At 39.8% G+C, this 15,975-nt stretch overlaps 1 protein-coding gene across 2 annotated transcripts in view; it reads right to left on the bottom strand.

Moving 5' to 3' along the window:
* Window positions 1–15,975, bottom strand: part of itfg1 (integrin alpha FG-GAP repeat containing 1) — a 155,388-nt gene that overhangs the window by 21,206 nt on the left and 118,207 nt on the right. The window contains exons 14-15 of one of the 2 annotated variants that reach the window (XM_082526687.1): window positions 15,792–15,870; window positions 15,416–15,575 (exon numbers count right to left, since the gene is read on the bottom strand). In XM_082526687.1, the coding sequence (XP_082382813.1) occupies window positions 15,472–15,575; window positions 15,792–15,870 (183 nt within the window). In that variant the 3' untranslated portion in view covers window positions 15,416–15,471. Of the gene's footprint in view, window positions 1–15,415; window positions 15,576–15,791; window positions 15,871–15,975 lie in introns of those variants that run through there. The other variant, XM_082526686.1, reaches the window with a different exon arrangement.

The following is a 15,975-nucleotide window of genomic DNA, read 5'->3' as shown; positions in this document are numbered from 1 at the left end:
GTGGGAACAAAACTGGTGAATGTGGGACAAGGGTGTGAGGATAACACAGTGGGGGGATTAACCAAGTAAACTTAGAGTTTTTGCTGCTTAACTTGACAGGTCGGAACTCTTGTTAACCACTTCTGTCTTTAATCTAAACAATTAAATAGCCTTTAGGGTTATTTTTTTTTAATAGTTGACAACCAATAATTTATTGGCAGACTAATTCTTCTCTGTTCTCTATCCTGCAGTTGTGAAAAAACCCCCACTTCATTGCTTCACACAGAACCTCAGAGCCATGGTGCTGAACAAAAGGGGATTTTTGAGGGGATTGAACCTTTAGGCCAGGTTTGGTTTGATGGTTTTGACAGAAGGCTTCTCCTCGTTTGTGGGCAAGAGGTGGATAGCTTGCAGCCCGCCACTCAGCAGGGTAGAGTGGGTGAGAGAGAGAGAGAGAGAGAGAGAGAGAGAGAGAGAGAGAGAGAGAGAGTGAGAGTGTGTGTGTGTGTGTGTGTGTGTGTGTGTGTGTGTGTGTGTGTGTGTGATGGAGGATCAAGCAGGGTTATATTGCAGGCAGGGAGCCTGGCTTAACGTCTGCTGAGTACTGTGCGAGTGCGTGTCTGAGTAGACCGGCTAACAAACACTGCCACGGCTGGAGCAAAGCCATTTCACAACACGGGGAGGCTGGCAAAGGGTATTATGCAGAGCAGTGTATCGGAGTGTCTGCATTTTGTGTGCGCTTGTGCATATGCGAGCAAGCGCATTTCTGTCCTATCTTCCAATAGCAGAGCCAGCGGAGGTCTTGGCAGGGGATTCCACCCTGCACACATGACTGACAGCCTACAATCCATCTCTTAGAAGACAAAGGGGATTCAAAGTAGCACAAGCAGTCACCCTTGGTGTGTGTACATCTGTGCGGACTTCTCATTTTCTCAAGTTTTAAACACAGACACACTTGTGGGCAGCATGATGTGCTTCGATTCAACAAGTTATTGCTCCAAAGCCAAACACATCGACAAGCAAACGCTCAAGACCACACGCCCACGAAAGAAAGTACACAGATATCCACAGGGTCCAACCCAATTTGTGCCAAAAGAAAGAGAAAAGAAAAATATAATAGAATGAAAAGAAAAAGTTGCTCTTCATTGAAGAATTACATTTCATTTTACTGATTATATAAAACAAAGTATAGTATAAAAAAGTCTTAGAAATCTTGCTTAAGTCCTTAGAACTGAACTTGATCATCCACCTTGTTACTCCAAACATGGATTGGTAGAATACAAAACACGTTAATGTCTATTTTATTATTTTGTGTTTATATTATTTTGAGACAAAGGAAAGTAAAATAAAAGATTTGGAAATGCCACCGACTGTACACCTACTAAAGTAAACTGAGATGAGGTGGTTGCTGCTGTGATTTGATGCCATACAAGTAAAGCTGAACTGAACCTGAGCCCATGGACATCACCAAATTCTTTGTTTCCTCCCTTGAGATGCCCATCCAGGGCTTTACTACAGCCATCATCACGTTTAGCTTGTTTCTACATTCAGTATTGTATTTAATAACTAAAGAACATGCTATATCAGATTCAAATCAGGTGACTGACATGGTCACTGAAGTGCTGTTTGATCAGTTATGCAGGATTCTGCTGAATCTGAGCAGAGAGTATAGTGCTAAACACTTCAAAACTCATCCTGCTACTTCTACCAACAGTCTCATCATCAGTAAACACTACTGGCCCATGTACCACTGGCAGTGATATGGCATGTTTTGGATCATGAGCCGTTCCTTTCCTTCTACCTACTTTTATCTCTCTAATCTTGGTTTCTTCTTTCTAAACTATGCACGCTTTAAAAAATATTTTCTGCAAGTCAAATCCTGACTTCCTGTTCTTGAGTATAACCAGTGGTTTGCACCTAAATCTTCTGTACTTTCTTTCATAAAGACCTCTCCTGATTATAGAACTTGACAGGCCTCACCTGGCTATAAAACCGCTTGTCGATTCATTTTAAACCTCTGAAAATGCACAAGTTTTGTAAAACCAGTTGAATTAAAGCTGAAAGATTTAAAATCAACTGTAGCGGTGTATAAAAATTGCGTCTTTGTCTAACAAATTATGGAAATTATTATTTTTTACTCTTCTAAATCATCATTATTAGTACAGCACTTTTGTGTTATTTTATGTTTTATGTTTTCATTCTTGAATGAGCACCCTCCTGTGCAAAGTCTAGCTGTGGTAACTCTGACAGTCTTTCATTCTGTTTTGACTCACTGACAGTTTTGGCATATGATACACAACTGGGTGTATTCTTTGACACCTGTATGCTAGTCACAGTACCTGAGATAACACTCTAGGCTGAAACTAATTCGGAACACTGAAAATTAAATGACTTCGATGTACCTGAGTGGAATCTCATTTTACTTTATGTTAATTGCATTTTACTCTACTGTGGGTTGAAGAGCAAGTGCTTTTCTTAGTTTATAAAATGTATTTCACTTCCTCTCACACCATCATACCTTGTTTTCCTCACAACAGAATGCAAGCTAGGACCTTGATAAGGCTTTTGGGATACAAGCCCGCCCCCATGATATTTAAGCTGACACATTTTAACTCCTTGTGGGCATGAGAAAGCAAAAAAAAAAAAAAGCAAAAAAAAAGAAAAGAAGAGTGAGACAAAGATGAGAGAGAAAGTCGGACAGAGAGAGGACATGTATGCCTCTGAGGGAGCTTCAACACGTTTGTGTGTGTCCATCTGCCGAGATCTTATGACACATCCTGTCTCTGGGCTCTACCACCTCTGGCCAGGCACATGCAGAATAACAATGTCATGTCTATCAGTCTGAAACAGAGTCAAATTTGTGTACGGGCACAAGATGGCAATAAGTGATGTAAAAAAAAATCAAGAATAAATAAGGAATCTGAACATCAGACGTGTAAAACACAACTGTTAAAAGCAACAGCACACCATCTGCAAATCCTTCCACGGGAAAATGAAAAATGCACCAATATCATGATCCCAGTAAATTCATACAGGAAAGAAATACGGTCATAAACATAATTGGCTTGCAGTGCCGACACACTTACACACACACTCTCTCTCTCACTGCTTGGGGTTTCAAAAACGAAACATTTTTTTTTGAGAACTTCCTGGTGCCCGTCGCTATAGAAACCATTTGGTCCCCTGATGGCGATAAAAGGAGCAAATTGCCGAGATGTAGGGTGGAGCCATAAGGGACAGAAGCGCATATGCGCGCGCGCGCACACACACACACACACACACACACACACACACACACACACACACACACACACACACACACACACTACACCTGGCCTGAAGAGCCCCCTTCAGAGCCCTACAATGGTGTCAAGATCTGAACATTGATTTGTGTTTTACCACACGTGTGGCAATGGGCTCTATAGTTGTTCTGTCTTTATCACCATCTAGATTTGCGCTCTCTCTCAAATGATACAGCAATAAAACATGTTGACATCTGCATCCAGATGATGAATGAAATGGAAGCATGGTTGCATGTGTGAAGCAACAGACCTAAAGACAGTGTGCATCACTCTTGCTTGCTCGCCTTTACTAAAAAAATACAGTGTAGCTCCACGACATGTAAAATTTCTTAAATTTTATGTATTCACTTCAGTTTTCCCAGCCATGTCAGCTGTAGAAAGAAATGAAATAAAGCTACAAAACACCTGAAGAAAATGTGATTCAAATGAGAAGAAAAGTATTCAGCCTGAATCAAAAATAAACTCTATTTTTTTTAAGTTAAGAAGCCTGAAAACATTTAAGAGTTGGGAGTTTTACTGATGAACCAAAAGAGCATACAGTTATGAATAATGTTCTTGGATGGACGACCTCCTTATTATACATTCTCTCAAAATGGAAGCATTCATCAATTCTCTTGTTATGAGAAACTTTGGAAACCAGACCAAGATGAATTAAGTCAATAGTACTACCCAGCAAAACAAGTGAGTAGTCAGTGTGCTTTGTCTGGAATGATAAATGTGCACTTCAAGACTGGCAGAAGGAGGAGAAACCTGAGAGTTGGCAAAAAGTTTTGTCAGCCAGTGCTGAGTGCATTTAAAAATACAGGTCTGCTTCTTAGGATTGACAAACTTCCATCATGTGGGGAAAAAGTTTAACGTCGTCATTAAGTTACAGTACATGTCAACATTAGATACTTAAATGGAGTTTTGTTATAATCAATGCAGATGATTGGCAGGTGTGTTCAAATTACAGCAATCCCCCTCAACTGCACACTTAAGAAAAACAATTTAACTGCTTGCATAGTGGCTTGCTTTTTCTGATATTATGAAAATGATCCAGTGAGATCTGATTTTGAAATCATTAGAATAGAGAAATAAACCACGCAGTTGTGAATAAGTCTCGACTTAGATCAATGTCAACATTTCTCACATTGCACTGTAGCGCTGTGCGATATGACCAAAATCTCATATCCAGATATAAGAATTCTATCGTCCCGATAACGATATAAATCACAAAAATGTAACATTTTCTGTAATTTCTGTGAATCTCGGGGAGCTCGTCTTGCGTGAAGTGTTTCCAGCTGCGCGTCATGTAGCTGGAGTCGAGTGTTTTAACCGATGTATGAAACGATACATTTTTAGACATAAGTTGTAATGGCCGCCGTTTTCTTGGTGAGTATTTATTACACGGCGTGCTGCGGGGAAAGGCCTGTTCTAACGTTTGAGTCGAAGGTTTATTTTTTAGCACTTGGCAGCTCTTTTTTAATTCTCATCCGTAAATAATCTGCTCTTTCACGTGATTCAGTTTATTTTGAAAAGTCTCAACAGGATCTTGAGCTTTATTGTGAAAGGTTTATGTGGAACATAAACAAGCGGACACGCGATGCTGTTACCGTCGTTGTTGCTAACCACACCGCATAAAAACAGGCGCTTGTCCAGAAAGGGAGAACTTTAAGAAATGAATATAGCCACTACAGTGACCATCAAAACGATGAAAAAATATTGCCGTAAACAGTTTATTTTGCGAAACGATAGACGTTTTTATATCGTCATCCGATATATATCGTTATATTGAACAGCCCTATTGCACTGGACACCCTTGATTTGAAGACAGCAGCCAAAACCTCAACTTCTAACTTCTTCTAGAAATGCACCATTTGGGATATCACAGGGCTGTAGGCAGAGTCCGAAAAACAGTTGTGTTTTGGGGTTGAGGGATTTTAAGTTCTTGGCACACAGAGAAGAAATGAGATACAGACTTTTACATTTGACCTAACAACAGTGTATAGTTTGGATAACAGAGGTGATTTCTTCAAATTAAGAACATTTCCTACAGCATGAAATACATGTCTATAATATGAAATTCTTCCTGTACCAGGTTACTTACACTACAACAGATTAAAATACTGCTCTGTTTGCAGAATAATATTCTACCAGCAGTTCACACGCATGCTGCTTGGTGCAGCACTGTAGGTCTGTTTACAGATATTATTGCTGATGATGCAAGACACAGTGGACTCTTAATAACAAATCTGAATTGAATTAAATGTGCACTTGTCTCCATGGATAAGTTCTTAAGCTGATCATTTCCAAATCCATTTATATTTAGCCACTGCCTTTTCTATTATGACAGAAAACATAAGTCTTTGCAATTTTCTGTACCACTGCACAAATCTTTGCTGACACATGATATTGGCAAAAACAACTGACACCAGAGCCTCTATGATGGAGTACCTAAGTGGAGCTTTGTTATAAATGATAAGGCTAGTATGGCAGGTAAAATGTTTATCATGTTCCCACCCATCTCAGTTTAGTCTACTAATAATTATTAACTCCCACTAAACACAAAGAATATGATGGTTTTATTAACTGTACAGGCATTTACCTCAGCAGGAAGTTACATTTTTGATCCAATGAGGACACGTTTACAATCATTACAGTCATATTGCTTGAACCATATCATTGCTTTAGGTAAGTTACTTTCTTCAGCCAACAAACTGAGAAAATCTCAGAACAAAAACACTAAAGGACACACTGTAGCTTCCTGAGATTAGTTTTACTCTCTGTGAAAAAGTTCATGATCCATTTCGATGCATACTGTATGAGCACTTGCTTCACGGAAACCAAAGGATGTTTAGCAACACACAGGACAACAGACAGGTAGGCAATAGAAGCATATTATAAGTTAAACAGTCTTGACAATACATGGTACCAATAAACTAGCTGCAGAAAAGAGAGATTAATGGGTGAGAAGAGGAAAGAGACAAAGGGAGATAGGTGAAGGAGTGAAAAACATAGACGAGAAAAAATATGCTAAGCCTGATCAATAGTAATTCACCATATCTCGGTGTTGGGCTACCTCTCTTCTTTTCACACCAATATTTCCTTCTCCTCTCTCCCTCTCTCATCTTCGGTTCTGATCTCTCGCCACTTGCATCTCTTATCTTTGTCTTTTGTTCCACCCTCATTTTCACTCCTATCCTTTTCTCTCTGCGGCTCTGTCCTCTGCACCCTCTCATTTTCTCCCTTTTTAACCCTTTTCATTTCTCCCATCCACCTACTCCCCTATCTTTCTCCCAGTATTATGAATTCTCACTGTGTGTTTAAAGTCTATCCTCAATATACCATGCAATAAATTTTCGGAGAAAAGGTTTGCACTATTGACCTGACGAGGTCTCTGAGAACAGGGGTACACTTGCCCATAGATCAGTATGACGTCAAGTGAAATGGGCTGGCTTTTAGGATTCTGCTTGAGGAATCAGAGTGATGCAGCAAAAAGCAACATAACTGGTTCCAAGTGGACAGGTCAGCACTCACATAATTTTCTCTCTGAGGTCTCTTCTTAATTTCTTTGGATTTTTTTTTTTTTAACAAACATTTAAAAGGTTAAGATCAATATGTTTTTGGATGAATTGCTGCAGGTGAACATGTGTTTTTTAAAGGTTAAGTATGAAAGTGTGTGTGTGTGTAATTGCTAATCCCGTGGACTCATTAATCTAATTGGACAGTCTATCGAGAGCTCCACATTGATGCGGGCGTGCTACGATTCTTCTCCCTATGAGCACTCCTTCCTTACACTTTCTTTGCCTTTCCTGTTACTTTGCTCTCAAATGTCCCTTTCTTTCTTTGTCCGTGGTGAACATAAAGGAAATAGTCTTTGACACTATAGACACAACTGCACTGTCTGGACAATGTGAAGAACTCTTGAGCTTTCCTTATTCCCTGTTAGCATAATAACATTATTCTTTCTACTTCAATTTCCAGCTTGGTGAGACTAAAGGCCAAAATATGTCTGGCAGAAACAACCTAATGTAATGAAGAGTTATGGGCATGGACTATAGCTAGTTTTCCATCAAATTTATTTATGAGAGTGATGGTATTTTCTTAGTTTATTTCCCAAAATAAGAAGAATCTTTCAAGCTCCCAAGATAATTTGGATTAGAGTATAAGCACTGTTTTATCTCACTGTATCTCAGCTGAGAAATTCACAGGTGGCTTTCAAGACATTGACAAGCTGTTTAAAAAATAACCGTCCTCCACCACGTCCCAGAGAAAGTGCGGACTCCTGATTGCTGTTGTGATACTAAGGCCATTAAACCCTTAATTTAAATTATAAACTAATAAATTTGCTTGACCACAGAAGACACAAAAGAAATTATACTTGGAGAGTGGTTTACTACCATCAAAGCAGCTGATGCGCCCGTTTACCGAAAACACACAGTACATATACTTCAAAATTGAATTTGGTAAGAGTGGCAAAATAAACCAAAAACAAACACAAAAAAAGAATAGTTTGTTTTGTGTGTTGCAGCCTGGAATTGCTTGCAGCTAATGGCGTGGAGATCAGTATTAAGTAAATGATGTTATCCCAAGGCCCGTTTACACCCGCACCCACAGATTTTTTTCCCCTCTTCTCATTGTTGGGATGCATTCATGCTGAAGTTGTCAATAACGTTGTTGTTGTGGAACCTCAGCATCTAGCTGAGGGCTCTGGCTAGTGCTACAGAAGACGAGCAAAGTGATTTTTAGAATTGGCAGGTAAATGAAAATGTTTTAAACAGCTTAACAAATCACCAGACACAAACTTTGCAGTTTGGATCACAGTACATGGATGGTAAATGGTAAATGGATTGATCGTGGCTCAAGAGTTGGGCGTTCGCCTTGTAATCGGAAGGTTGCCGGTTCGAGCCCCGGCTCGGACAGTCTCGGTCATTGTGTCCTTGGACAAGACACTTCACCTACTGCCTACTGGTGTTGGCCAGAAGGGCCGATGGCGTGATATGGCAGCCTCGCTTCTGTCAGTCTGCCCCAGGGCAGCTGTGGCTACAACTGTAGCTGCCTCCACCAGTGTGTGAATGGGTGGATGACTGGGTGTGTAAAGCGCTTTGGGGTCCCTAGGGGGGACTAGTAAAAGCGCTATACAAATACAGGCCATTTACCATTCTTATATAGCGTTTTTCTCCCGGAGAACTCAAAGCGCCGTATACAACATGCCTCATTCACAAGTGCAAACTAATCTACATTCACACACAGTCACACTCCGATGAACGCATCGGAGGGCAATTTGGGGTTAGTACCTTGCCCAAGGACACTTGACATGCAGACTGGGGAAGCCTAAGATCCAACCACCAACCTTCCGATCAGTAGCTGATCTTCTCTACCACCTAAGCCACAGCCACCCTACATCTGTGAGATAAAGGCAGATGGGCTGTACTTTCTTAGGGAGAAAAAAATGTTCATTTTCGATAGATTCATAAGAGATGCCGAAGTAAAGGTAAGGACTGCTCAATGAAATTCAGTCAACTATCAATTTAAAGCTTGGGTACGGTTCCAAATTATGCTAGATTTTTTAATCATTTATAGGATCTATATATGGTGTTGTGCCGAAGATTTTTCATAAAACAATTCAAGCATAGTAATTTGAAATTGTTTAAGATTGTATGAAAATACTACACAGTTTAGTATAGTTCATTGAAGACTAAATTGGTTAGTCTACTGTACTGTTGACAGAAGTTGACAATGGTGCACTATGCTGCACTGGTGCAGAGCAGGCTGTGGTGTTCATGCTCACTGTTAGGTCACATCAAGAGTTAAACTGATCAGTCTGCTTCTGTTGTTGCAGTCAATGAAATCCACAAAAAAAGCAGTAAAACTCAGAGCAGCAGCACCAGGAGCAGGTGAACTGACCCCAGCTTGCATGTAAAGACAACAAATTTACTGGAGCTCACAATAAAAATGTTTACATGTGTTCTAAGCATGTTTTTCCTGACACTGCAGTTTTGATCATGCTAATAGAGGCACATTATATTCAAACTCTGTCCCCTGATTGTCTAAAGTTGGGACCCTGAGAGGAACACATTGCAGTGTCCAGAGTGGAGGAGAAAAAGGATTAAAAAGGTTGTTAATGAATAACTTCAACTATTCATCTCCACCCCCTCACTCCCTCTGTGTCTCAGCAGGAGTTAGTTGATAATGAGGTGTGGTGGTGTCAGAATCACAGCCCATGCTCATCTATCCAACCTGCTTAGTAAGGGGCATGGCGCACCACTGTCTGGTACAATATACATACAAGGTCACAATGAGACAGATGTTAGGGTATGCATGCATGCACATGCTGCTACCCAGACAGAACACATATAGAAATACAGTATGCACACACTGCAGAATGTATAAAAGATAAATACATGAACACATACTTATTATACTGCAGTGCAATCTAATCAGATTAGAGGGTGATATGATCATTATATCGTTTTTGAGTATATACGATGTTCCCCTCAGCTCTGGTACAGGGAAGTTAAACTCATTTTAAGTCACAGTTCACATACAGTATAGCCCAGTTTGATTTCAAGTGGGCTGGACCAATTAATCCAGTGAAACCATTAAATAATCGATAAAGAAAAAAAACTGTATGATTACATTTTTGAAAATGTTCACATTAAATGAATCAACCTGACACCCTGAAATATCTTTGGAAAAATAAGTGCAATTTCAATAACTGCACTTAAAAACTGCTTTTCCAGATTCAGTCAGTTTATTGTTATTGGAAAGAGGAACTATTTCTGTAACTTACAAGAACAAATCCACATGACATCTTTCTTCATTGTGTTAAAACTGATGATTTAGACCTCTGTCGTGGAAGAAATTAACAGTTTGAAAATCACATCTACTGATGTGGTCCATTCAAAGCTACTTGCAAAACAATGCTCTGTGATGCAAAATACTATGAAAAGTCCAAAAATAATTATTTCCTTCTGTGCCATTTTCATATCACACAAAGCAGTCCCATGTGCTTGATTGAACTTGCCATATACATCTACCATCCCTGCTTTTATTCCTCTCCCATCTTCATCCAAACGGCCTCCTTTTCTGATTAGATCTTAGTATTTCTTTCTTATAAGTAACTGCTTCCCCTCTTTCTGTCCTTTTATTCCTTTTTCCTATTTTCTACTGGAATTTCAATCCCCTATTGAGCCTCCTCAGTCCTTTCTCCATCTCTTAGCATTTTATAATCTCTCCTTTCCTCTCTGCTCTCTTTCCCTTTCAGGAGGGTGAAGGGTAAGTGAAGATCGTTGGGCCCCGGTGGAGAGCCCCAGACATCGTGGGTGTGTGTATGTGTGTGTTTGTGTGCACCCCATCATTGCTCATCTCTGGCAGCCTCGCTGGCTGTTCCCCGAGCTACAAGCTACAGAATAAATACACTTTAAATCACCACACACACACACACACACACTCACTCACACATGCACACACGCCTGCTCCCTGGCAGCACTTTGCTGCTGTTAAATGAGGCGTCTGGGGAGTTGTGCCGGCAAAGCCTTTGGCTACTTGTGCTCTCCTCCTCCTCTCTCTCTGTACACTCCAAGCTAACACACACTGAAAGAATAAGCTGGAGTTATGATGGACAGGCTATAATACTGCCAGGATATTCTAAATACATGGGAGTCTGTTTTATGAACATCCCAAACCAGGAGCACTGTCTGGGGATCCAGAGACTTCTTACTGACAAAGATGTACTGGCTGAGTGAACAAAATGTCACCATGTTCTTACGAACTAGAAGGACCACATGGACCAACATGAAAGCAAGGAGCTATTCATTATGATTATTTTATTCTGTTCTGTATGTGTCTTATTTAGAATTTTTGGCTTTAAAAAACAAGAAATACAGATGACTTGCAGCAAAACTCCCTGAGGGGTGGGGGTCACAGGAGATTCACAGTTACATGGTATTAGCACTCACTGCTGCATTTCTCTTTGTATAAGTGCTGAGAAACATTTTCACATTTATCTGACGAAAATTGCTTTGATTTCCTTCCCCAGTTCCACATCAGCCATGAAAGAGTTTGGGTTTATTACCATATCTGTAGCATGAATTATGATCAACTATGGTACACTTACTGTATGCATCATCCCTTGCACTAGAATAAGAATCTATAAAAACTCAACAGTATTTAAAAATAGCTTAATCTTAAATTCGAAGCGGTAAACACGTGATAGTCTTCTTCAGACCTCTAGGAGTTACAAAACATTTGTTTTTGTCACAAACAATTCCTGAGGAAGATATCTGGCTCTTTGATTGCTAAATGTTGCACTATGTCCATCTAGGGGGCAGGGATAGCTCAGTAGGTAAAGTGGTCGCCCCATGATCGGAAGGTCGGCGGTTCGAATCCACTTAACGGCTACCCTGAGGTACCCCTGAGCAAGGTACCGTCCCTACACACTGCTCCCCGGGCGCCTGCTTAGTGGGTCAAATGCAGAGAAAAACAAGTAATTTCCCCATGGGGATCAATAAAGTATCCATTATTATTATTATTATTATTAGTCTCTAACTGTTTGTGTCTAGTGATTTATGCTGAAAAGAACTCAAGTGGGTTTGCCTCAGCTGCCTGCTGCAGCTGAAAATGACTTACTGAAAGTGGTGTGAAGAAATCAAAACAGGACAGTTGTTGCAGTGAGCTTAGGCTATGAAGGTCTTTGATAATTCTCCCTTTGGTTCATTACTACAACTAGTCACTTCACAACACGGTTTTCACATTACGTGGAACACGACAAAGTACCTAAATGCAAGCTGAGGTTTATAAAGAAAAAGAAAAAAGGCATGCTGGATTTCTAGGTTTGGTGGGAAGAACATAGATCCTTGACCCGGACCACATTTAAAACCTTAGGGATCAAAACCTTGGGGCTCTATATTAATACTCAAAGATTTTCACTTGGAGCAGAGATAAACGTAATGTTTAAGAGTCACCACACTTCACAGCTGAGAAAGACCTTTAAAGAATCAGAAGCAGTAAGTAAAAGCCACATTGCTTTATGACATCAGTTTCACCATTTTCCTGCTGTCTCTATTCTTGGTCATACTCATGTTAAGCAGTTGCACAGTGTGTTTTAATGCTGTTTGCTAAACATAATATAAAAACGTAACCACATATACATTTCTAAAACCTTTGTACAATCTAAGCTTAGTGTGCATCCACATTAAGTGGGAGTCTGTATCACGCTCTTCTCTGTATCTTCTCTGCAGTGGGTATGAGAGCAGGTGGTGCTCCTCTCTCCCCCACACTGCTCCCTCTTCACTGTTGCTCTCTACGCCCATTTAACTGCATATTTTAAAGCAGTGGGATGTGTGGAGAGGGAACAAAACAGCCAAATACAGCAGAGTTCATGTGATTTTTTGTCCACTCTGTGTTTTGGGGCTGGGACAGAGAGCACCAAACTAAAAACTCTGCAGCTATTAGAAGATTCGTTTGAGCACAGTTTCATAGACAGGAGCTTATAGCTGTCTAATAGTGGTGAAATAATGATGATGTGAGACTGTGAAATGACCGCTCTTTCTTTAAATATGTATATTCTCCAACTGTGCCAACAGACAAATGAAACAATGAAACCTGACAAAATTGAATTATGTTGCACAGAGGAATCCACACAGACTATATATATCCCTGACCCCAGGCTGTCAGTGCGTCGTGTCCTCTTCCACTTCTCTGTCCTTCCCACAATGTAACATCAACTATGTTAACTGTAGCTAATACAGCACAGCATTGCTGTCCTCAGTGTCTCCCCTTATCTTTCTATGCATCACTCTCTTTTTCCTCACTTCTACCCTTATTAGTCTTGAGCAGTAGAGTAGCGTAGAGTTCGTTACCTCATGGGCTGCTAAATATAACATGACCCAGTGATCCTACTAGCTTTAGCAATATAATCAAAACGGCTGGAGTCAAAAGTTTTCAACTGACATTAATAAAATACCACCCACCCTAAGGTATGTAAGATTTGGATAAGGACAGAATTTTTGTAATTTTTTTTCCTCTTTGCAACACCACAATGGATTTTACATCAAACAATCAAGATATGATTGAAGTGCAGACATTCAGCTTTAATTCAAAAGAATTGCATTAACTGTTTAAAGAGTAATTTGTTTGCATAACGGAGGCTAACATTAGGCTGAAAAAACAAAATAAACCTGTAAGAGAAACAGTAAAACGTGAGTGACTGAAGACTGTCTGACGTGGTCTTGAATGTCAAGACACTCAATGTCAAAGTCTATAATCGAGAGACACCTTCATTAATGGAAATACAGGCATAACAACAAGTTTTAAACTACTATTTACACTCAAGAACAAGAAAGCTAGACTACACTTTGCTAGAAAACATCTGAAAGATCTGGCACAGTACTGAAAACACTGTGGGAAGAACAAACCAATGTGTTCAAGAATGATGGGAAGAGAAAAGCATGAAGAAGCAGAGAAACAGCTCGTGATTGAAGCACACTGTATCATTTGTCAAACATGGTGAAGGCAGTGTTATGCCATGGGTTTGTATGGCTGCCAGGTGGACTGGGTCACTAGTGTTTATTGATAATGTAAGTGCTGGTAGAAGTACAAGTTTTTAAGTGTAAACTATCTGCTTTGATTAAACCAACTGCTGCAAAACTGCAACACGTTCTCACTCTCAAAGAGTAACATTTTACGCTAGGTGACAAATCGTTGGTATATTGCGGTGCCGGGCACCCACCACGTCCCTATATTGAGAAACATGAGAACCGTTAGGAATCGTTAATTTTACTTAAATCGCTTTGGAAAACACTATCTAACGTCATTAAAGTCGTGGTTAAGGTTAGGGATAAGGTTATGGTTGGGGCTGGAACGTGTATTACCACTGGAGCGTCATTCTACTGGATTTAATCCATAACCTGGCGTGTAGCATAAGAATGCAAAAGGTCATCTTTCGCGTTCCTCCTGCCACAGGACGTGACAAATCGTTGGTATATTACGCCTCAGGAGTGAGAACGGGTTCAAAACTCATTGGACAGCGGTTGACAAAAACAAAGCATAGTGCAAAAGCATCTGTAGCTGTACTATGGAAAGAATAGTCCTTTGACCATACAAGAAGAGCTGTTTTTCAACAGGAAACAGAAATTTAATTCAGCTCTCCTAACAAAGCCAAAATAATGGATATTTTTCAAAGACAAAGCCAGTCACCTGATCTCAAACCAGTAGAGCAGCTTTTCAGTTAATAAATACAAAACTGAATGGAGAGAGACCCACGAACAAGCAGAACCTTAAGCAGCTACTGAAACAGCATTTGGCAGTCACTGACTACAAATGATTTGCTTCCAAGTAAACGTCATCCCAATATTTACATTTTTCTTAATTTGTTCAATTGCTGTTAAGCATTAACAGCTCAAACTACAGTTAACAGAATATTTTGTAAAACCCCTTGAATTATAATCCACGGGGTGGTGGACAGAGGCAAAATTACAAAAACTGTGTCACTGTCCAAGTAATTATGGACATGACTTTCAAGAGGAATTTATTTAATAGAGTGAAATGTGCAAGGAACAGTCCTTCGAGCTTACTTGAAGTGGAGCTGTTTGTCAGTAGGCGACATATTTTCAGTTCAGTTCTCCTAACCAGTTCCATCCATAACAAACAGTCACTATGGCCTCATACGATCATGAACGTATTCTTCACGAATTATAAGGAGGGTGGCAGGTGATGCAGCATGACAAAATAAACAGCAACAAGAAAACAGCTGTCGTGTGATGCTGGCACTTTCTAGAAAGACAAGTAACTTGGACTTAAATCCAAAGGAAAAAAAGAATCAAAAAAGGAAAGAAAAAAAAACAGAGGAAGCTACAGCTTTCTGAGTGTTGCTTCAGCAAGGAAAGCACTTCAGAGGAGAAACAGGGCCCCGAGTGTTTTGCAAGCTTTCACAGTATTTTTCTACGATAGTCTTCCACAAAATATAAGAAATCTGTATCCCACAGACAGACCCAATGCAGTAACTCCAGGTTTCATATTTAAGTCATAATACTTGTAAACATGGACTAACACTTTAAAACTGCATTACGACAGGTCAGATGAGACAGATCTGACACATCAAACTCATTTGTTTTCTTTTCCTTTATAGCACCTTTGTGAAGCACTATATTTTCCATTATTTCAGCTGCCCTTTCTATTTCAGCCTTTTTAGTCTTTGAGACTAAAAAGCTTAAAGGCTATTTTCACTTATAAAAGGAGAAAACAAGAAAATAAAAATCAATATGCCCCTCTTCTTCAAAGTCTCTACTTTCTCCAATATCCTCCGAAACACACCTGTGGAGTTCAGCCAGACAAAGGACTACCGTCACTGTCAGAAGGTTAAGTTATTAATAGGTATTAGGTATAATTGTTGCTGGTGTGCTAAAGCTGAGGTGGTAACATATCAAAGAAATGAACGCTTATTTTGGCTATTCTACATCATTACAGAGTTATTTAGAATTATCAGGAAAAGATCAGCCCACCCCACCCAAAAAATAAAAAAGGTCTTACCTGATGCATTTTTCAGGTAACCATTAGAATCCACTGTGGTGTACTTGACATAGGGGCCTGGCTGGTTCACACCAAAAGGCTGACAAAAAAACACATGTAGACACATAAATAAGACATCGAACAACAGCTAATATTTTGCAATCTCTTTTCACTTCAGTTATCTGTCAGTGAAGGTGAAAAAGAG

The sequence above is a fragment of the Aulonocara stuartgranti genome (genome assembly GCF_965226115.1).
Source record: "Aulonocara stuartgranti genome assembly, chromosome: 1".
NCBI lineage: Eukaryota > Metazoa > Chordata > Actinopteri > Cichliformes > Cichlidae > Aulonocara > Aulonocara stuartgranti.
This window is presented reverse-complemented; position numbering and strand designations above follow the sequence as displayed.